This window comes from Suncus etruscus, chromosome 16 (genome assembly GCF_024139225.1).
Source record: "Suncus etruscus isolate mSunEtr1 chromosome 16, mSunEtr1.pri.cur, whole genome shotgun sequence".
In the NCBI taxonomy this organism is placed as follows: Eukaryota; Metazoa; Chordata; class Mammalia; order Eulipotyphla; family Soricidae; genus Suncus; species Suncus etruscus.
In genome coordinates, this window is record NC_064863.1 from 75,271,999 (window position 1) to 75,295,850 (window position 23,852).

The 23,852-nt window shown below is 35.9% G+C and overlaps 1 protein-coding gene across 5 annotated transcripts in view; it reads left to right on the forward strand.

Moving 5' to 3' along the window:
* The window catches only part of ARHGAP24 (Rho GTPase activating protein 24), a 361,899-nt gene that overhangs the window by 321,004 nt on the left and 17,043 nt on the right, over positions 1–23,852 (forward strand). For all 5 annotated transcript variants that reach the window (XM_049789754.1, XM_049789755.1, XM_049789757.1 and 2 more), the window contains one exon: positions 20,669–20,801. In XM_049789754.1, the coding sequence (XP_049645711.1) occupies positions 20,669–20,801 (133 nt within the window). The remainder of the gene's footprint in view (positions 1–20,668; positions 20,802–23,852) is intronic.

Consider the following 23,852-nt stretch of genomic DNA (forward strand, 5'->3'; position numbering starts at 1 on the left):
AGCATGCAGAGGCCTCTAGTCTGGAAAACGAAGCTTCTTACCAAATTTGGACTAGGTGTACAACTCACAAAGGTGTCACTTAATGAAACAAAGGTTTCACTTAAACCCCCTATTTAAATCATATGCCAACTTAAATTCCTAAACCCACAGGGCCATTTTATCATTTCCCCCAAAAATAAAGGGGTAAAAATATCAGGAATAAATTTGCATAATATGATAGCATCTGTTTTGCCATTGCATCACCATAACATTTTACTTGGTATGGAAAATAATATGCTTTAATCAATATAATATAGAAACTAATGCTTATATTCACAAACTATTTGGTATTTTTAACTTAAGATGTGTTCATTTTTGCTTTGAAATCTCTACAGATTTCAATTCCTACCAAAAAGTTCTTATATTTTGGAATACTGTGCTTTGGTGTGTCTTATAATACAAAAAGATCATTGTAGAGTGTAGGTTATTGTAGAACTGAAACTCAATCATGAATAACTTTGAAACTGTGTATCATGGTGATTTAATTAATTATTAAAAATAAATAAAGAAAAATTTTAAGGCTTTATCCCCCTCAAGTCAGTACACACACACACACACACACACACACACACACACACACACACACACACACACATACCCCTATACTTTGGTAACCCTTTTGGCTTTGTTTGTGGGCCACACTCTAAAGAGTTCAGGGCTTAATTATGGCTGTGCTCAGAAATTACTTGTGGTGAGGGTCAGGAAACATATGGGTGCCAGAGTTGGATCCTGGGTTGGCAAAAAATGAGGCAAGAGCACAAATCACTATACTCTTACTACAGACCTGGTAATAACTCTTTTTTTGTTTTTGTTTTTTTTTTTATTTTTATTAACAATTTTTACTTTGACAAAAGTGGATTCCGAATCTTTCACAGTAGTATTTTAGGTACACAGTGACATTGAATCAGGAGCATTCCCACCACAATATTACCCTCCCTCCACCCCTGTTCCCAGCATGCATCCCATAATCCCATATCGCCCTTCCTTTGCCCGCCCCCCCCCCCCCAGCTGCTAGTATAAGCAGTTTCTTCTGTGTCTAGCTTGTTGTAGATTGGGTATCAATTCTGTTGTAGTTGGCTTTTGATTTGGTGTTTAAGTCTGATCATTTTTTATTTCTACTCAATGTTTATATGACTGTTTGGTCTTGGTGCCTCTATTATTTCCCCCTCAATTTGTGAGGCAGAACAAGATGGTTCAAGTTATTTGGTTCTGTTTGAAGGTAAGAAAGAAAAAGAAAAAGAAAAAAAGAGGAGGGCAAAATTTCAAACAAGCAAATAACGGGAGGAGTCTTTCTAGAGATTATAAAAATCAGTTTAAGTAAAGAAAGGAAAAAGGAAGGAAAACATAAAAATAATACATAAAAATCAAACCCCAACAAAACAAAAACAAAGAAACAAAAAACTAAAAAGCACCACAGCAATAAAAACAACAACCAAACACTAACCACAGTCCCGAAATAAAGAGGAATCAAAGCACAGGGGAGAAAAAGAAAAGAAAAAAAGGCAAAGAAGAGAAAAAAAAAAACCAAGCAACAATAATTACAAAAAAGAATTTAATTTGTTCAATTTTTTTTTTGCATAGGCACAGTAAATATTGGGGGAAATTAGAGAGGGAATTCCCCTGGCCTAAGAGATACAGGGTTTCTCTGCCCTTGAAGTATACTGTCATGGATATAACTACAGGCTTCATACATGCTCTTTTACACTCCCCTAGGTCCTTTTATGTCTGGAAGTTTTCTGCTCCATCATGGATGATAAAATCAGGCCTCTGTCGCTAGTGATCTTAGTATTTGCACATGTCATAGGATGGAGCATAGAATGGAGTCTTTCTTTCGTTCAGAAGTTCTGTTCCATCACTGTTGTTTTAATCAGTCTTCTGTAGTTGGTGGTTTTGGTTTTTACACCGATCCTAGGATGAAGCTTAACTATTTTATGCTGTCATAAAATAAAGTTAATGAAGTAGGAGAAGGATCAAATTTTGTGTGGACTTGACTGATGTTAGCTTTTAGTATTGATCCTTAATTTCATTTATATATACCAGAAAATCCTTTCACGTTTCTTCTTCTTTTTTTTTTTTTTTGGTTTTTGGGTCACACCCAGCAGCACTCAAAAGTTATTACTGGCTCTATGCTCAGATATCGCTCCTGGCAGGCTCGGGGGAACCATATGGGATGCTGGGATTCGAACCAGTGTCCTTCTGCATGCAAGGCAAACATCCTATCTCCATGCTATCTCTCTGGCTCCTCAAGTTTCTTCTAACACACCTTAGAGAGTCCATAATGTAAATCTCTAAAAGTTTCTATTACCTCTTTTACAAAGCACAAAGGTTTTTTTCTTTATTGATTTTATTGAAAGAAAATCTTTATCTGCCGTATTGATTACTTCCAAACCAGAAATAAAGTCTCTAAAATTGTAATATCATTGGAAGGATCTGGACAATATGTAATTAAGTCATCGCTAGGAATATATATGAATAATATGTATATATTAATATAAAATATATTGTAAAACATAATATAAAATCTATTTTATAAACTACTGTATAAGGGTCAGAGAGAGTAAAGTTGGTAGCATGCATATATGCCTTGAACACACATCACCAACTAGTGTTCAACCCCCAGCACTGCATATAGTCCCATGGGCACTGCTGGGAGTGATTCCTGAGCAAAAATCCAGGAGTAAGCCCTGAATACTGCGATATGGGCCAGAAATTGCAAAAGAAAAAAATAATGCTATATCAATGTAAAAACTATATAAGTATCAAAGTGTTTATAGATTTTAAATACTATTAGAGAAAAATCAAATTCTATTAGTATAATTTACTTCTAAATATCAGAACATTAATGGTACTCATTTCAAAATCATAATACAGGCAGGGGTGATGGGGGCATTGGTGGTGAGAATGTTGCACTGGTGATGGGGAAGAGCTTTGTTTATAACTGAAACCCAACTACAAACATGCTTATAATTATGGTGCTTAAATAAAGATTCATATAAAAATAATTTGAAATATCAAAATCAATTTGATAACAATAACAAAATCTTTATCTCCTGAAAATCCATTTATAAAGTTTAAAAAACAGAAAGCAGGAACCAAACTAATTGTAAAGCAGCTACGTGTAGTTATAACATGTCTAGTTTTTCCAAGCCAATTTGTGACTTATTTGTTAAAATTTGAAAATCCTATGCAACTCAATTTACAACCCATAGTACTTCAAGTTTGGGGCAGATTTAAAGGAAGAAAAGGATATGTCTTGGATATATAAATTAGCTGATATGAATATATACAAACTAATAGAGTCACGTAAACCTCTATGAAAGAATACTTATGCCTCTTTATTTCTGAGGACAGATATTAGAAAATGCAATGTATATCTATAGAAAGAATATTTCATCTCTTACATATTTTAAAGAATAATTGCATGGTTTTCATTTATTTAGAGACTACATTTTTTCTAGTCATCTTTATTTCTGTGCCACTATTCGGGAAATATGATGTGAATAAGAAATGACTTAGTGTATGCTTTCACAATATTGTTAGGAAATCTGTAGAAGAATGGATATATTTGTTGGCATAATTTTAAATTTTCTGTAAATGAGTATTTCTATTAATCTAAGTAGTTTTACTTTTTAAATATAATTTTATTTTATAAAGTATATTTTATTATATTTAATTATATTTTATAATAATAAGGTTATAATTATAAAATATTTATAAAATATAAATTTTAATAATTTTAAGCTACAAGAATGCCTGAAAGTGGGTAATGTGTATTGACAAAATATTTTATAGTATTATTAAACTTTCCAATCACTTTAATCAAACTTTTAACAAAAAATCCACTTTTTAACTTATGAAATTATGCTCCATACAACAGCCAGAAATATGTTCATAGTCCATAGTGACTCCTTACCTAAATTTGTAATCAAATTTAACATCTTGGGCAATCTAACTACTCTTACCATTGGCAACTATGCATAATTTATGGAATTCTCTGGCTTGAGCTCTCTTCTGAGAAATTACTATTAATGCACTGGGGATCTAGAGACACTGAGACCATAAATTTCAGCTGTATTATTTTCTAAAAAAAATATAAACTCATTTGTTATCTTATAAAAATACAAAGAAGAAACTTTATATCTATATAGCAAAACATGTTTTATGTGTTCATATATACTTAAAGTATTTTAAAAGACATATAATTGCTTCTTTTGATTTGCAAACATACTATAATATCTTTATCGGTGTTAACTTTTATATAGTCCCCATGTCACTATATCATACTGATATTAATAGTATTCTGATTTAATAGGAAAATTTTTGTAGTTTCATTGACTGAAATTTGATTTCTATAGGAGAATGTGCCTTTGTGTTCATAACATTTTTATCCAAGTTCTGAAAATATTATTTTGTTTATAGTGCAAGAATGTGTCATGTACATATGAATGTTTCTTCTAAACTAAATTTTGATGTTGCACTGAATTTTGTATCTAAAATCACTAGACTAAAGGGACATATTAGTTTGTTTTATTGTCATGGTGATTATTTTGGTAATAAATGTAGCACTTAAGACTTTATATTTTTCTTTTAGTGTTATTGGAATGGACTGTGTTATATATGTATAAATATATGTTGAAGTGGAGCTAAAGTGATGAAAGACTGAGTTATGAAAAGTCTCCTGAACATTCTCTGTCAAAACACATGTGTCCCAGTCCCACTATTCTTTCCTTCCTGTAAAAATAAAAAGCACCTTAGAGACAGAGGAGAAAAAAGAGAAGAAAAAATATTTGCCACAGAGGCTGGCAGGGGAGAGGGAAGGGAAACTGGGACACTGGTAGTGGGATGTAGGCACTGGTGAAGTCATTGTAACATTGTATAAATGAAAATCATAAACAACTCTGTAACTTTCTCAGCGATTCCGTTAAGAAATTTCTTTATAAAAATAAAACAAAAGGTATAAAACATTTAAAAAGTAGCTTTTGAAAGTCAGAATTTTTAATCTTTTTTTTTTGGCCACACCCAGTGACACTCAGAGGTTACTCCTGCTGTGAGCTCAGAAATCGCTCCTGGCTTGAGAGGCCATTTGGGACGCCAGGGGATTGAACCAAGGTCTGTCCTAGATTAGCGTGTGCAAGGCAGACACCCTACCCCTTGCCACGGCTTCGAATCCAGATTTTTTTAATCTTAATGTTTTCATTTAGACAAATAGACTATTTTTAAATGTTTAAATATTTGAAATGTTTTAATGTTTCAAAATTTCCCAAAATATTTAAAAGTGGTATTCAAAGGGGGGTTATAAGAAATTATCTATTTTCACAATTGTTTGTTCTGGTGATTACTAACTTTATGTTCATGTTCAGGGAGCTGGGTATGGAAAAGAGTTGTAGAAGAGAGACAAGTTTATATGCTGTTTTACTGATGGACATGAATTGAACTTGAGCATATCAGTGAGACAACTGAAAGAAGTAATGAGTACATGTAGTATCATGTCAGAATATGTAGGATCTAGCCTTTACTTTTTTTTTTGTTGTTGTTAGTTTGGGGGCCACTAACTAGCAGTGATCAGCAGTGATAAAACTCCTGGTTTTATCTTCAGAAATTATTCCTGGCAGGCTTGGAGGACACTGGTCAACCATATGCAAGGCAAATGCCCTACATGCTATGCTCTGACTCTTACTATTTTTAAAATTTCCAGGTTATTTCAGTCTGCAGCTCACCTAGTGATTCATTAATAACTGTTAAATTTGAGGGTTGGAGCAATGGCACAAGCAGTAGGGTGTTTGCTTTGCATTCTCTAATCTAGGAGGGACTATGGTTAGATCCCCTGACATCCCATATGGTCCCCCAAGCCAGGAGCGATTTCTGAGTGCATAGCCAGGAGTAACTATTGAGCTTCACCAGTGAGACCCAAAAACCATAAAAAAAAAACCACCTTAAATTTTAGTGTCAAAAAATAATATTGACGGTTTCTTGCTTGTTTATATAAATGGTGATGACATCCATTGCTGAGAAAATGAGAAAGCATACATTATTGGATAGTGTTTTTTCATATTTTTTAATCAGATTTCTCTATATCAAATGCAAAGTATTGTGGAACTCTTGATAATGCAATAAAAGGACAAGTGTAGGATATACACTTTGAGAGTCTTAGTTGAATCAGAAATGTGCACAGGGTAAGTACAAGAAAGTTGAGGAATGTAGCACTTCAAACTAGAAGACAAAATAAAGTTTCGGAATGACTAGTAACAACTATCAATTAGTTGTAATTAGTAATAACAAGTAACATCTAGTAATAACTATAAAAACCAAAAGGGAAAAGCCAAAAAGGTGAAAGAAAACACTTATTGAGAGACTTAACCATACAAGTAATCATTAGAAATAACAAATGTCATGACTTCATCTCTCCTGACAGTCGCATAATATTCCATTGTGTATATGTACCACAGTTTCTTTAGCCATTCATCTGTTGAAGGGTATCTTGGCTGTTTGCAGAGTCTTGCTATGGTAAATAGTGCTGCAATGAATATAGGTGTAAGGAAGGGATTTTTTTTTTATTTAAACACCATGATTCCATACATGATTGTGTTTGGGTTTCAGTCATGTAAAGAACACCACCCATCACCAGTGCAACATTCCCATCACCAATGTCCCAAGTCTCCCTCCTCCCCACCCGACCCTCGCCTGTACTCTAAACAGGCTCTCAATTTCCCTCATACATTCTCATTATTAGGACAGTTCAAAATGTAGTTATTTCTCTAACTAAACTCATCACTCTTTGTGGTGAGCTTCCTGAGGTGAGCTGGAACTTCCAGCTCTTTTCTCTTTTGTGTCTGAAAATTATTATTGCAAGAATGTCTTTCATTTTTCTTAAAACTCATAGATGAGTGAGATCATTCTGCGTTTCTCTCTCTCTCTCTCTCTCTCTCTCTCTCTGACTTATTTCACTCAGCATAATAGATTCCGTGTACATCCATGTATAGGAAAATTTCATGACTTCATCTCTTCTGACAGTTGCATAATATTCCATTGTGTATATGTACCACAGTTTCTTTAGCTATTCGTCTGTTGAGGGCATCTTGGTTGTTTCCAGAGTCTTGCTATGGTAAATAGTGCTGCAATGAATAAAGGTGTAAGGAAGGGGTTTTTGTATTGTATTTTTGTGTTCCTAGGGTATATTCCTAGGAGTGGTATAGCTGGATCGTATGGGAGCTCGGTTTCCAGTTTTTGGAGGAATCTCCATATCGCTTTCCATAAAGGTTGAACTAGACGGCATTCCCACCAGCAGTGGATAAGAGTTCCTTTCTCTCCACATCCCCGCCAACACTGTTTATTCTCATTCTTTGTGATGTGTGCCATTCTCTGTGGTGTGAGGTGGCATCTCATCGTTGTTTTGATTTGCATCTCCCTGATGATTAGTGATGTGGAGCATTTTTTTCATGTGTCTTTTGGCCATTTGTATTTCTTCTTTGTCAAAGTGTCTGTTCATTTCTTCTCCCCATTTTTTGATGGGATTAGATGTTTTTTTCTTGTAGAGTTCTGTCAGTGCCTTGTATATTTTGGAGATTAGCCAGTTATCTGATGGGTATTGGGTGAATAGTTTCTCCCACTCAGTGGGTGGCTCTTGTATCTTGGGCACTATTTCCTTTGAGGTGCAGAAGCTTCTCAGCTCAACATATTCCCATCTGTTAATCTCTGCTTTCACTTGCTTGGAGAGTGCAGTTTCTTCCTTGAAGATGTCTTTAGTCTCAATGTCCTGGAGTATTTTACCTATGTGTTGTTCTATATATCTTATGGTTTTGGGTCTGATATCGAGGTCTTTAATCCATTTGGATTTTACCTTCGTACATGATGTTAGCTGGGGGTCTAAGTTGAATTTTTTGCAAGTGGCTACACAGTTGTGCCAACACCACTTGTTGAAGAGGCTTTATTTGTTCCATTTAGGATTTCCTGCTCCTTTATCAAAAATTAGGTGATTGTATGTCTGGGGAACATTCTCTGAGTATTCAAGCTTATTCCACTAATCTGAGGGCCTGTCCTTATTCCAATACCATGCTGTTTTGTTAACTATTGCTTTGTAGTAAAGTTTAAAGTTGGGGAAAGTAATTTCTCCCATATTCTTTTTCCCAATGATTGCTTTAGCTATTCGAGGGTGTTTATTGTTCCAAATAAGTTTCAAAAGTACCTGATCCACTTCTTTGAAGAATGTCATGGGTATCTTTAGGGGGATCGCATTAAATCTGTACAGTGCTTTGGGGAGTATTGCCATTTTAATGATGTTAATCCTGCCAATCCCTGAGCACGGTATGTGCTTCCATTTCCGCGTGTCCTCTCTTATTTCTGGGAGCAGAGTTTTAAAGTTTTCTTTGTATAAGTCCTTCACATTTTTAGTCAAGTTGATTCCAAGATATTTGAGTTTGTGTGGCACTATAGTGAATGGGGTTGTTTTCTTAATGTCCATTTCTTCCTTATTAGTATTGGTGTATAGAAAGGCCTTTTATTTTTGTGTGTTAATTTTGTAGCCTGCCACCTTGCTATATGAGTCTATTGTTTCTAGAAGCTTTTTGGTAGAGTCTTTGGGGTTTTCTGAGTAGAGTATCATGTCATCTGCAAACAGTGAGAGTTTGACTTCTTCCTTTCCTATCAGGATTCCCTTGATATCTCTTTCTTGCCTAATCGCTATAGCGAGTACTTCCAGTGCTATGTTGAATAGGAGTAGTGAGAGAGGACAGCCTTGTCTTGTGCCAGAATTTAGAGGAAAGGCTTTGATTTTTCTCCATTGAGGACAATATTTGCCTCTGGCTTGTGGTAGATGGCCTTAACTATATTGAGAAAGGTTCCTTCCATTTCCATCTTGCTGAGAGTTTTGATCAAGAATGGGTGTTGGACCTTGTCAAATGCTTTCTCTGCGTCGATTGATATGATCATGGATTTTTATTTTTCTTGCTGTTGATGTTGTGTATTATGTTGATAGATTTACGGATGTTAAACCAGTCTTGCATTCCTGGGATGAAACCTACTTGATCGTAGTGGATGATCTTCTTAATGAGGCATTGAATCCTATTTGCCAGGATTTAGTTGAGGATCTTTGCATCTGCATTCATCAGCGATATTGGTCTGTAATTTTCTTTTTTCGTAGCATCTCTGTCTGGTTTAGGTATCAAGGTGATGTTGGTTTTATAAAAGCTATTTGGAAGTTTTCCTGTTTTTTCAATTTCATGAAAGATTCTTGCCAGGATTGGTATTAATTCCTCTTGAAAGGTTTGAAAGAATTCATTAGTAAATCCATCTGGGCCTGGGCTTTTGTTTTGGGGCAGACATTTGATTACTGTCTTAATTTCCTCAATAGTAATGGGTGTGTTTAGATATGCTACATCCTCTTCATTCAATCGTGGAAGATTATAAGATTTCAAGAATTTATCCATTTCTCCAGGTTTTCATTTTTAGTGGCATAGAGTTTCTCAAAGTAGTTTCTGATTACCCTTTGGATCTCTACCATATCAGTAGTGATCTCTCCTTTTTCATTCCTAATACGAGTTATCAAGTTTCTCTCTCCTTCTTTCTTTGTTAGTTTTGCCAGTGGTTTATCAATCTTGTTTATTTTTTCAAAGAACCAACTTCTGCTTTTGTTGATCTTTTGGATTGTTTTTCGGGTTTCCACTTCATTGATTTCTGCTCTCAGCTTTGTTATTTCCTTCTGCCTCCCTATTTTTGGATCCTTTTGTTGAGCACTTTCTAATTCTATGAGCTGCGTCATTAAGCTATTCAGGTATGCCCCTTCTTCTTTCCTGATGTGTGCTTGCAAAGCTATAAATTTTTTTCTCAGTACTGCTTTTGCTGTGTCCCATAGGTTCTGATAGTTTGTGTCTCCATTGTCATTTGTTTTCAGGAAGGTTTTGATTTCCTTTTTGATTTTATCTCATGCACACTGATTATTCAGTATGAGGCTGTTTAATTTCCAGGTATTAAAGTTTTTTTTCTGTGTTCCTTTGTAGTTTATATATAATTTTAGGGCTTTGTGGTTAGCAAAGGCAGCCTGCAAAATTTCTATTCTCTTGATATTATGGAGGTATGTTTTATGTGCTAACATGTAGTCTATCCTGGAGAATGTCCCATGTACATTAGAGAAGAATGTGTATCAGGGTTTCTGGGGGTGGAGTGTCCTGTATATATCTACTAGGCCTCTTTCTTCCATTTCTCTCCTCAGGTCTAGTATATTCTTGTTGGGTTTCAGTCTGGTTGACCTGTCTAGTGTTGACAATGCTGTGTTGAGGTCTCCCATAATTATTGTGTTGTTATTGATATTATTTTTCAGATTTGTCAACAGTTGTATTAAATATTTTGCTGGCCCCTCATTCAGTGCATATATGTTTAGGAGGGTGATTTCTTCCTGCTGTACATATCCCTTGATTAATACAAAATGTCCATCTTTGTCCCTTACAACTTTCCTAAGTATAAAGTTTGCATCATCTGATATTAGTATGGCCACTCCTGCTTTTTTATGGGTGTTGTTTGCTTGGATGATTTTCCTCCAGCCTTTTATTTTGAGTCTATGTTTGTTCTGACTATTCAGGTGCATTTCTTGTAGGCAGCAGAAGGTTGGATTGAGTTTTTTGATCCATTTAGCCGCTCTGTGTCTCTTAACTGGTGCATTTAGTCCATTGACATTGAGAGAAAGAATTGTCCTGGGAGTTAGTGCCATTTTTATATCAAAGTTTGGTGTGTCTGTTGGTAACCCTTGTCTTAAAGTATGCCATTCTGTTTTTCTTTTAAGAATGGTTTTGAGTCTGTGAAGTTTTTGAGCTGTTGTTTGTCTGTGAAACTATGTATTGTTCCTTCAAACCTGCAAGTGAGTTTTGCTGGGTGCAGTATTCTAGGCGAAGCATTTATTTCATTGAGTTTTGTCACTATATCCCACCACTGCCTTCTGGCCTTGAGTGTTTCTGGTGACAGGTCTGCAGTAAATCTCAAGGATGTTCCCTTGAATGTAATTTCTCTTTTCGATATTGCTGCTTTCAGAATTCTGTCTCTATCTATGGGATTCGTCATTGTGACTAGGATGTGTCTTGGGGTGTTTTTTCTGGGGGTCTCTTTTAGTTGGCACTCTTCGGGCATGCAGGATTTGATCACATGCATTCATTAGCTCTGGCAGTTTCTCTTTAATGATGTTCTTGACTGCTGATTCTTCCTGGAGATTTTCTTCCTGAGTCTCTGGGACTCCAATGATTCTTAAGTTGTTTGTATTGAGCTTATCATAGACTTCTATTTTCATCTGTTCCCATTCTTTGAGTAATTTTTCCATTGTTTGATCATTTGCTTTGAGGCTTTTTTCCAATTTCTTCTGCTGTATGGAATTGTTATGCATCTCATCTTCCAGTGTACTGATTCTATCCTCAGCTGCTGTTAACCTGTGGGAAAGCTCAATCATGTTTTTCTTCAATTCATCTACTGAGTTTTTCAGACCTGTTATTTGATCTGAAATTTCAGTTTGGAGTTTTCTCATTTCTATCTTCATATTCTCCTGATTCTTATTAGTGTTCTCTTGTATACTTTGTTTGAGTTCTTTGAACATATTCCATATTGCAACTCTAAACTCCTTATCTGAGAGACTGACTAGGTGGTTGGTCAGGCTCAAGTCATCAGAGTTGCCATCTTCATTCTCTATGTCTGGCACTGGCCTGCGTTGTTTCCCCATTGTCACACTTGTATTGCGGGTTTTTCTCCGTGTTGTGGTTGTATTCATCAGCTAAATGATGTGCACGTAGCGAAGGGGAGCGGAGCAACCGTGCTCCTCTGGCTCCTCCCTTTCTAGTCATGTGGACTTACCTCCCTGGAAGGCTCACGGGAAGGCAGGCTGGCTGATGAGCCGCACCCAGGATGAAATCAGGCCGAAAATGCAGGACAGCAGAGTAGAGAGGCACAAGGGTGCTGGCATCTGAGATCCAGCGGAGTTCAGTGGCTCCTCCCTTTCTGGGCGTGTCGACTCACCTCCACGGAAGGCTCACAGGAAGGCAGGCTCCACAGAAGGCTCAAGGGAAGGCAGGCTGGCTGATGAGCCGCACCCAGGATGAAATCAGGCCGAAAATGCAGGACAGCAGGGAAGAGAGGCAGAAGGGTGCTAGCATCTGAGATCCAGCAGAGTTCCAGGCACCACGATGCAGCCACTGACCCACACACAGCTCTCTCCTCTGTTGCTCCTCAGTCTGCAGAGAGGATGTTGCCTCAACACCGTGGCGCCAGACAGCGGGATTTTTGTATTGTATTTTTGTGTCCCTAGGGTATATTCCTAGGAGTGGTATAGCTGGGTCGTATGGGAGCTCGATTTCCAGTTTTTGGAGGAATCTCCATATTGCTTTCCATAAAGATTGAACTAGACTGCATTCCCACCAGCAGCGGATAAGAGTACATGGAATCTATTATGATGAGTGAAATAAGTCAGAGAGAGAAAGAGAAAGATACAGAATGGACTCATTCATCTATGGATTTTAGGAAAAATGAAAGACATTATTGCAATAATAACTTTCAGACACAAAAGAGAAAAGAGCTGGAAGTTCCAGCTCACCTCATGAAGCTCACCACAAACAGGGATGAGTTTAGTTAGAGAAAAAACTAAGTTTCGAACTATCCTAATAATGAGAATGTAGGGAGGAAAATAGAAAGCCTGTCTAGAGTACAGGCGGGGGTTGGGTGGGGCATAGGGAGATTTGGGACATTGGTGATGGGAATGTTGCACTGGTGATGGGTGGTGTTCTTTACATGACTGAAACCCAAACACAATCCTGTATGTAATAAATTTGTTTAAATAAAAGAATTTAAAAAAAGAAATAGCAAGTGTACAAATGTTCTTCTGTTTTATTTTTATTTAGGCACTATGATTTGCAATGCAGTCAATAATACAGTTTCAGACACTTATAGCTACTAGTCATGTCAGAATCCCTTCACTATATATCTCACATCTTCTTCCAACCCATGCCTTTGTCAAACTCATTCTCCAATTGCAATTTGGGTCGTATGTTTGCCCTTGTGTTAATGTTGATGGTGTGATATATACAATTAACTCACATCAACCAATGCCACCTCTTTTGATTTGCCACTTGGGACATAATTACTTTCTGTTGTAGATGGCATTTTCTGGTCTCACCAAACTCAGTACACTCTCAGGAAACATTTTCTGTGGCTGGACTACAGAGCATTTTCTTAAAAGGATGATTTGTATATGTATAGATATATTTATACATGTAGACATCCAGCTGCTCAAGTGAATGGCATGTTGGATTTCCTATCAAATAACCAAATACTCATTTTATATCATTAGATAGTATTGTGATGAAGGAATTTATGTACATCAATATAAACAATTTTAGAAGCAGGAAAAAGGTCAGTGTGACAGTTTGGTTTAAGCAAAAATATCTCCCCATTAACATTTCTTCCACTTCTCTTTCATCAAAGGTTAATGGTGAAATACACTTATAGTCTCCAGGTGATAACATAATGTCCAGATTTTAACATGTAATCATTGCACACCAAAACTCTCTCTTTTTTCCTAAATACACATTTTCATTATTGTTTATTAGCATTAGTAGCACATGATAACTGCTTGTGGAACTTTAAAAAACATTCAGGACCAGAGAGATTATACTGTGGGTAAGATGTTTGGCTTGCAAATGTATGACCTGAAATTTATCTCCAGAATTCCATATGGTCCCTCAAACACCACCAGTAGTAATTCCTGAGTATACAGTGCCAAAAATAATTCCTGAACGTCACAATGTGTGACCCCAAAACCAAAAATAAATCAATTAATAAATAAAAAACCTTAATATCCAAGCTCTAGCCATGACCAACAATACAAAAATATATTCTAGCCAAGCATTAATATTTTGGGGAAAAAACTGTCCATGTACCACCAAAGGTGAGAATCCCATTCTACATTGCATTGATCTATGTGGCTATAAAATCACAGTTATCTGAGAGCATTTCCTTCATCTGCTAGCATTTTATTGTTCACTACTCAAAGAAAAAACAGAATGGCAAGGTATTATTGATTGGGAGATTTCAGCAATAGAAATTTATTTTCTCATAGTTCTGTAGACTTAAAGTGTGGAATGATTGGGGAACTGAGCTGATCAGATTCCATTGAGAGTGATTCTCCTGGTTTGTAGTGGACACCTCATCAGTGTACTTACATAAACTTTCCTGATCTCCTTAAGCCAAGATTTTATCAGAGTCAGATCACTTCCTAAACGACCCATCTCTAAATACCATCACATCTGAAACTTGGGGACAACACAGGGTTTAAGCAGGGACACAGCAAAGTCTACAGAGGGGTCATCATGCACTTTGCTGCCAGCAGTACTTTAACCAGGAAACTTGTTTGATTCCAAACATTTCATCCTAAGTCTTTGCCTACAGGCAAAACTGTCTTTTTGTGATAAGTGTCATTTCAATGATGACTCATATAACTTTACAACTAGCTATGACAATTTAACCAAATTCAAGTTTCACTCTACAAATAGTACCAGTTTGGAAAGATAAAAGGAAATAAGTATGAGCAGAACCAGACTTTTCTTTTAAACATGTTTAGTTTGGAACAGTGTGGTATCTTTGCAGTTGTCTTACTAAATGTTTTGTGAAGTTGGTGAATTGAACAACCTCTTAAAAACAAGTTGGTGCTAATAGTCATCTTGGTAGTGCTTCTGAATGTTCTTATAAACCTATAGATTCTCCCTAAAATTTGAGGATATATACATTTTTCCTCTAGTTCCAAAAAATTTCATGTCATTTTATTGTTTATTGATAAGTTAACAATACCAGTGTGGTTAACATTTTTTAGTTAACAGTGGTTCAAAGAGATAGTACAGGGGTTAAAGTACTGCATGTGGCCAACATTGGATAGATCCCCTGTAGCACATATGGTCACCTGAACATTACTGAAATGACTTCTGAACACAGAGCTTGGAGTAAGCTCCGAGTACCACCAGCCACAGTGGTGATTAATGATATACTATAATGTTATATACTGTGATATATGTTATATGTACTGTGTTGGTTCATTGGAAAATCATCCTTTCTGTATATTCCATTATATTCCATGATAATATTTTCTGTGCTAATTATCCAGAGTGAAAATTCCCATTTCTGATATGAAACTATAGTACAACAGGTAGAGAGTTTACCTTGCACAGAGCCAACTCAGGTTCAATCTCAGGTACCCCATATCATCCCCAAAACCCCAAAAGAAATAAGTCCTGAACAGAGTCAGAAGTAAATTCTGAAAATCACCAGGTATGGCCCAGAAGCGCAATAAAACAAAGCTAAAATTACCAGTTCTAATTTTGTGTTAGAAGTTTTTATATTATAACTATAATGTACTTGTAATAACTGTGTTTACTAGAAAAGAGTGGTGGTGAAGTTAAAGATGAACTAAGGAGGATTATTTTTATAGTCTCATTTTCCTCCTCAGATCCTTAAGAGCCCCAGATTATATAATAATATTATTATATATTATATTATAAATAGAACAGATAGTATCTGGATAGTGTCATGAACATTCTTGTTTAGTTTTGGGGCCACATCTAATAATTCTCAGGGCTTATTCATAACTATGTACTTCGTGATTATCTTCTTCCTCCTCCTCCTCCTCCTTCTTCTTCTTCTTTTTCTCTTCCTCCTCCTCCTTCTTCTCTTCCTCTTCCTCCTTCTCCTCCTCCTTCTCCTCCTCCTCGTTTTTTTCTTCTTCCTCCTCCAGACTTCCTTATCCTCCTTTTTGTTCAGACACATTAGGGGTTACTCCTAGCTCTGCTCTCAAGCTCTGTACTGACAGTGCTTGAGGATGCCAAGGATCTATCAAACCCAGGTCACCTACATTCAAAGCAAGCTGTACTATTGCAAAGAACATTCTTGTTTTGTTTGTTTTTTTTTTTTTTTTTGCAGGGGTCCCACATCCAGCAATGCTTCAGGAGTTATTCCTGACTCTGCACTTGTGAATTACTCCTATTTGGTTGTTAGAAAACCGAGTAGGGTGCTGATTATCAAACCTAGGTCAGCCACACACAAAAAGTGGTCTACCCACTGTTCTATTGCTTTGCCCATACAAAACATTCTTAAGATTACACATCTAGAAAGAACTTAGCAGTTACAATGCAAGGGGAAAAGTACTAATAAGTGAAACAAATGATGGCTATTGCTGAAGATTGGTGATAAATAAATGCCCAAGGAACTCTACCTCCCAAAGGGCCTATAATTTTCTCTTTTTTTTAATTTTTTAACTGAAACCCAACTACAAACATGTTATAATCACGGTGTTTAAACAAAGACACTATTATAGGAAAAGAAATTAAAATAAATCTTCAATCAATTTTCTCTTTTTTCTCTTTCTGAGATCAAACGAGATCAGTCACATTCAGGGTGGTATGGCTGTAGACTCTTCTTCCTCTTTCTCCTCTTCTTCTTTCTCTTATTCTTCTTCCTCCTTTCTTTTCTGCTTCCTCTTCTACTTCATCTTTTCTTTCTCCTCCTCTTCTTCATTTTCTTCCTCTTCTTTCCCTTCTTCCTCTTTTCTTGTCTTTATTCTTCTCTCCTTTTCCTTCTTCCCTTTCTCTTCTTCCTCATCTTTTTCTTCTTCCTACTACTCTTCTTCCTCCTTTTATTCTTCTTGCTCTTTTCCTCCTCTTCCTCCTTTTCTTTTTCTACTTTTCTTAGTATTCTTTGCTCTCCGTCCTCCTCCTCTTTTTCAGAAGAAAAGGATGAATTTTTTTCATCTTCCCCCTCTTCTTACTATTTTTCACAAAAATCTTCTTACTCCTCTTTGTCTTATTCTTACTCTTCTTTGCCTTATTTTCCTTACTCTTCTTCTTCATCTTGTTCATCAAATTCTTCTTCCTCTTCCTGTTCTGACTCTTCCTCCAACTCCTCTTATTATTCTTGTTCTGGGTTTCTGGGACTTTATTGATTCCTATGTTGTTTCTGTTGAGTTTCTCAAAGACTTCTATTTTCATCTGTCCACATTCTTTGAGTAGTTTAGACATTGTCTGATCATTTGCTTTAAAGTTCTCTTCCAATCTCTTCTGTTGTATGGAGTTGTTCTGCATTTCATCCTCTGGCTCACTGACCCCATTTGCAGCTGCCGTTACTGCAGTTGGGAGGTTTTCCATTGAGGTTTTCAATTCATAAGCCGAGTTTTTCAGACCTGTTATTTCAGTGTGAAAATTTCTAATTTCAATCGTCAAATCCTCTTGATGCTTACTTGTGCTCCAATCAAGTCTATCGATGCTTTTTTTTTTTTTTGAGCTCCCTGAACATCTTCCATAATTCTACTCTAAACATCTTATTTGAGAGGATATCTGTTTTGTACTTTTCGGATTATGAGAGCAGCCATCTTGATTCTTTAAACATGGGGTTGTACTGCAAAATTTCCCCATTGTTAAGGTTGTAGATTGCTTTTTACAATGTGGAGTAGTGGGGGTTCAGGGGTTAAAAGATAAGCGCAGTGTGATTGGGCACCCAGAAACATTATAAAGGACTGCTGCCCTGCTCTCTGCCTTCTTTCTGTGGGAGCCAGCCCTGAGTCACCAAGTATCATTATCTTACCAGGACCCACACCCGAGCAGCGCAGCCGCTATAGGACCTATAATTTTCATTTATGTTCCACTCTGAATGCAGCATGAGATAGCATAGCTATGATTTTTCAGACGCTACTCATGTGTGATTCTATAATGAGCAGAGGAAGAACCATAAGAATAAAAATAAGTCCCTCATAAAAATGTCTGATAATATTTTGTTACATTATCACATGGAAATAAGATTCAGTCTTAAGATCAATTTAAGGTGAAAATAAAACTCACATGTTAATTCACATATACGTTACAGAGCATCTTCTTTTGCGGGGGGTTTGGACCATATCCAGTGATGTTCAGGGGTTTATTCCTGGCTCTGTACTCAGAAATCATTCCTGGTCCAAGTACCATATGGGACACCGGAGATAGAATTTAGGTCCTTCCTGCATCCACGTGCAAGACAAATGTCCTACTACTATGCTATCTCTCCATATTCTACAGAGCATCTTCTGACCTGATTAGCTTGAGAACTTTGGGGGCAGTGAGGAATATCACAACTGGCAGTGCTCAGGGGTTATTTTTAGTTATGCACCCAGAGATCACTTCTCAAAGACCATGTGGGATGCCAGGGATTGAACCCAAGTTGGCACCTTCGAGACAAGCGCTCAATCTGCTGAACTCTTTCTCTAGTCACCACCCCCCTAGCACTTTTAATCAGAATCCCTGAGTTTGTCTCAGCATCGGAATATCACAGCTAGAATGTACATCAGTATTTATCTTAATTTTGAAAACAGATCTTACCATAAAAGTGATGTGAATTATTTTTTTGATGATTTGGGATTGCTGCTTCTATTGTCATTATTAGGAACCAGGCTAGAGACTTTAGTTCTCTATTGTACATCAGATTTTGTTGCTTGTTACTTGATTTCACTTTAACAAGGCCTAAGGTGTATTTTCTCTGAAACAATGTTAGCATATTATATTAGGATCTTTAGACAACAATAACCACATTCTACTGGCAGTTACATCATTGGCTATGCATATTAAAGCAGATGTAGGCATTAGAAATAATTGTTAGTAAACCATTCTGTAAGCCACAGAATCTCAATCAATATTTTTATATAAAGAAGATATTTATTAAGCAAATTAATGAGTCTTCAACAAGAAAGCTAAGCTAAAGAATTAAAAGCAGAAGAGCACTATTTTTAAGAAATATGTAACTGTATTCTTTAGAGAATCTCCAGGCTTCCTCTTGCAGTTGGGGCCATCCTGGCACTTGGGGCAGATGGTAAATTTCTTGAGGTGAACCAGAAACTGAAAAATGTTGGAGTCTGTTTGGAAGGGATCATTTATTTTCTATTCAGTGATAAAGGATAAATCCCCAAATAAGAACAGCAGAAAAACAAGTCTTTGTCTCTACACATAACCTATGTTTAATAAACCTCCAGAAAGTCATTCATACATTTTTAACTTTTAACCTTTAAGTTTAAAGTTAATAATACCTATTGATTTAATAAGGAAAATATTATTAGTCTCTTTTCTTTTTTATTCATTGTTTCTTTATTGCTAGCTGAGTGTGGGTAAGCACCATGATGCTAGAGAGCTAATGTAGCATATCACTTTAGGGAAGGATAAAATAATCATCCACTCCACATCTTTTACCTTGATTCATAGCACAAATATTTCTATTCTCAGTACATTACTGCAGCTTCAGTGCTAAGAAAATTGCTGGTGGATGAAGAATGATTCTGCAGTCTTTCATTCTTCCCTTGTTTATCTTTTTTTTTTTTTAACAGATCAATCTACTTTGCAAATCTGCCACCTAGTGTACAAAGGACCTCAGTGCGATAGTTAATTTCATTAGATACTAAATAAGGCACAAATAACAAAGCAGGTCAATGTCATGAAGAGTTCATCACTAGAACATTGAGAATCTCTTGGTAAATGTAAATTAATTACTGGCACGTATCAAAACTACTGGGAACAATCTGTGCTGGGAGGATGTGATGAAAAAGGAACTTACATTAGTTGCTGGTGCGAATGTTTTCTGGTTCAAACAGTATAGAAAATAATATAAAGGGTCCTCAGTAAACTCAGAGTTGCATTATCATCTGATTTAGAAATTCCAGTTTGGGGTATTATATCCAGGTCAGAAAACCATTTATTCAATAGGATGTATACACACCACTATTTATTGCAGTACTCAGTATAATAGGTAAGATTTGGAATGAACTTATATGTCCAACAAGGGAATAATGAAGATGTGGGATATATACATGGAATAATGTAATCATGAAATTCACTGCAATATTGATGGAATTGGTAAATATATAGAATACATATAGAGCCAGGAGTAATCTCTGAGCGTCACTGGGTGTGGCCCAAAAAGGAAAAAGAAAAAAAAATAGAGATCCTTCAAAATTATAGTATAATTATTGTATTCCACCTATTCTGTGGTACAAAATCTGTAATTAATAACCTATATCTTATTACGAATAAGATGGGGCCAGGCAGTGGTGCAAGAAGTAGAACATTAGCCTTGCACATGCTAACCTAAGACAAACAGCGGTTCGATCCCTAGATGGTCCACCAAGCCAGGAGTGATTTCTGAGTGCATAGCCAGGAACAACCCCTGAATGTCACCGGGTGTGGCCCAAAACCAAAAAAAAAAAAAATAAGAGTGACATGTTGAGAAATGAACTAGGTTTCAGAAATTATTCATTCTAACATTGAGTAGGTACATTCACACATCTGTAGGAGTGATATTTACTGTGCTATATTTTATTTAAAGTCTAGTATATCTCACTGTTGCTTATTATTAAATAGGCCCAAAGGGAAAGTGCTTAGACTTGTGACTATTTTCAAAGCACACCAAGAACTTGAGCTGTGTTCCTGTATCCTGTGTCCTCCTTTGCACCTGTGGTGTCATGAGAGAAGCATTTGTCTTCTAAATGAGTTGGTAACCCCCACTATCCACCCATGTGGAATTTGGACTCTTCAGTGTGTGTTTGATTCAAAGATAAGTGAGCCATTGCAACATTCATCTGAACCCTATCTTCATGTTTCTCTCTCCTCAGCAACACGGACGTGCACACAGTTGCTTCTCTCCTTAAACTCTATCTCCGGGAACTTCCAGAACCAGTTATTCCTTATGCCAAGTATGAAGATTTCTTGTCCTGTGCCAAACTCCTCAGCAAGGAAGAGGAAGTAGTAAGATGATTTATTTTTCTCATAGTAGAGCACGTGTGGGGAACTTTCTTGGATTCTTATTTGCTTGGCTGGATTTTCATTTTCCTGCAAATAGACACTGTAGACATTAAACACACATCTCTGGTCTCACCTTTAATCCTATCTCTAATAATAAAAGAAAACTGCAGCTAAATCAGTAAAATCAGAACATTTTGCCACTTTGCTTCCATCAAGGGTTAATCTAGGACTATATCAGAGTAAACAATTCATGAATAAAGTGGGATGCTCATTTCACAGTATATTTCTCATTTTGTAATATCTAAGTCATCTAAGAAATGTTATCTACCAATTTTTACCTAAAGCCTGTTTTTTAATAGCTTTACTGGGGTATAATTTATTCATTATGTAACCAGCCATTCCAATGGTACCTTTTAGAATATTCTGGATTGTGTAACTGTCACTAAATTCTAATTTCAAAGTATTTATTATATTTTAACCCTTGTAATGAACCCCATATCTGCTCCCAAGCTCCTTCCTTCTTTTCCAGCATTTGCCAGCTCTCAATCTACATTTTGTCTCTATTGATTTACCTTTTCTATGCACTATATAAATGGAATTGTTCAATATGTTTTCTTTTGTGATTCAATTTTCCCTTCAATGATTTCAGGAATTTTTTATTTTGTACCATTGTAATCTATATTTCAATCCTTTTCCTTATTTATCTGTTCATCAGCAGTAGGGCATATATGTTGCATTCATTATGTAAATATTACTAATAATTCTTCTAAGAACATTCATACACAGAGTTTTATATGGGTATATACTTTTTTGAGGGGGTACACATGAAGGCGGTAGAATTTTGGATTCATATATGTAATTATGTTTTTCAGAGAGGTTCTTTATTTTAAATTCCCACCAGCAGTGTCGAGCTGTTTCAAATTTCTCTTTATTTTTACCACTACTTATTTAAAAACTGTTTTTCTATCATAGTCATCTTAGTGAGTATATGCAAACCATGCTTTTAGTGGACATTTCTGTGTTTTGTTTGGAAAGATCTATTCATGTATTTCCATTAGTATGTTTATTATTATTATTATTAAAATATCATTACATAATTAGATACAATTTCCTCAGCAGATAAATGGTTTACAAATAATTTCCTAATTTAATAGGCTTTGCATGTATTTCTGTATGTTTACAAATGTGTGATGTCACCAGGGAACAAACCAAGGGCCTCACACACATTACAATCTACACCATTGTATACACATATATTGTATACACTATAGCCTCAGTTCCCATCACTTCATTTTTTAAAATAACTTTATTCAGACACCATGATTACAAGGTTCTTCATAATAAGTTGATTTTTTTCACAATTACAAAGTTGTTTATGATTTTCAGTCACACAATGTACAATATTCTTTACCAGTATACTCAATCTCTCTCCTCCCCATTTTAATCCCTTGTAGACACTGTAGTTTGCAATATTGCTACTGAGAAATAGAATGCATATCACTTTATCCTTCATCCCCTTTTGGCACCTAGTTCTTGTCCAGAGTGATCATTTCCAACTGTCATTGTGATATGCAATCTTCTCTGTCCTAACTTCACTGAAACCACTTATTTTTAATCTGTTATTTTTTTTTGAGCTTTACCGGATTAAAATTAATATGTCAACAATATTTCTTTTGCTTTTTAAATTTTTTATAATTATTTAAGTTCTATGGTTACAAAATTGTTTATGATTGAGCTTCAGTCTTAAAACGTACACCATCTTTTACCAGTGCACATTTTCTGTCATTAATGTCCCCAGTTTCCCTTTCATCCACCCCCTGCCTGCCTCTTAACAAACATTTTACTTCTTTCTCTCTTCCTTCTTTTCCTTTTTTGACACTGATTTGCACTATTGTTTTTTTAAATATATATTTTTATTTAAACACCTTGATTACATACATGATTGTGTTGTTTGGGTTTCAGTCATGTAAAGAACACCACCCATCACCAGTGCAACATTCCCATCACCAATGTCCCAAGTCTCCCTGCTCCACACCCAACCCCTGCCTATACTCTAGACAGGCTTTCTGTTTCCTTCATACATTCTAATTATTAGGATAGTTGGAAATGTAGTTATTTCTCTAACTAAACTCATCCCTGTTTGTGGTGAGCAATGCAAATGTCCTAACTCTGTATATTTCTCCAGCCCCACAAATGAAGTTTTATTCCAATATAATTTGTTGCTATTTTTGTGTTACAGTAGAATAATTGGATAATTACAGTAAAGTCATGTTTTATAAAAGATAAAGTTTACTCTATGCTTTCTCAGAGAGAAAAACAAATCACATTATTCATTAGATTTTCATATCTGAGGATAAATTCTACAATGAGAGAAACAAAAACAAATCTGTGAATTTTCATGAAGACTAAACTTCTCTACCCTTAACCCTACCTCTATTTAATATATCTGAGACATGACAGATCTTAAGAAATTTAATTAGTCGTAAATGCATTTGTCTATGTTTTGGGCATGACATAAACTAGACAACATCGTCACTACATCAAGCATTTGCTTTATCCTCAAATAATATTTTTAACTAAGACTATCTTTTCTTTTAGTGGATTATGAGGAGTGTTTTTTTAAATATCTTTATTCAAACACTGTGATTACAAGTATGACTTTAGTTGGCCTTCAGTCACAAAAAGAGTGTTAAAATATTATGATTTGGGGGCCGGAGTGGTGGCACTAGAGGTAAGGCGTCTGCCTTGCAAGCACTAGCCTAGGGAGGATTGTGGTTCCATCCCCCGGCATCCCATATGGTCCCACCCAAGCCAGGAGTGATTTCTGAGTGCATAGCCAGGAGGAACCCCTGAGAGTCAATGGGTATGACCCAAAAACAAAAACAAAAATTATTATAGTTTCAAATAAATCTATTTTTCTATGTATATAGTTATCAAAATGTGTGAAATGCATTCATATATTTGAAAATATTTGAAATACTCTTGATTATGATGGCATTTTATGACAGTATCCCTTACTAATTATATTCAAAACAGTTAAAAACTGTATTCCCT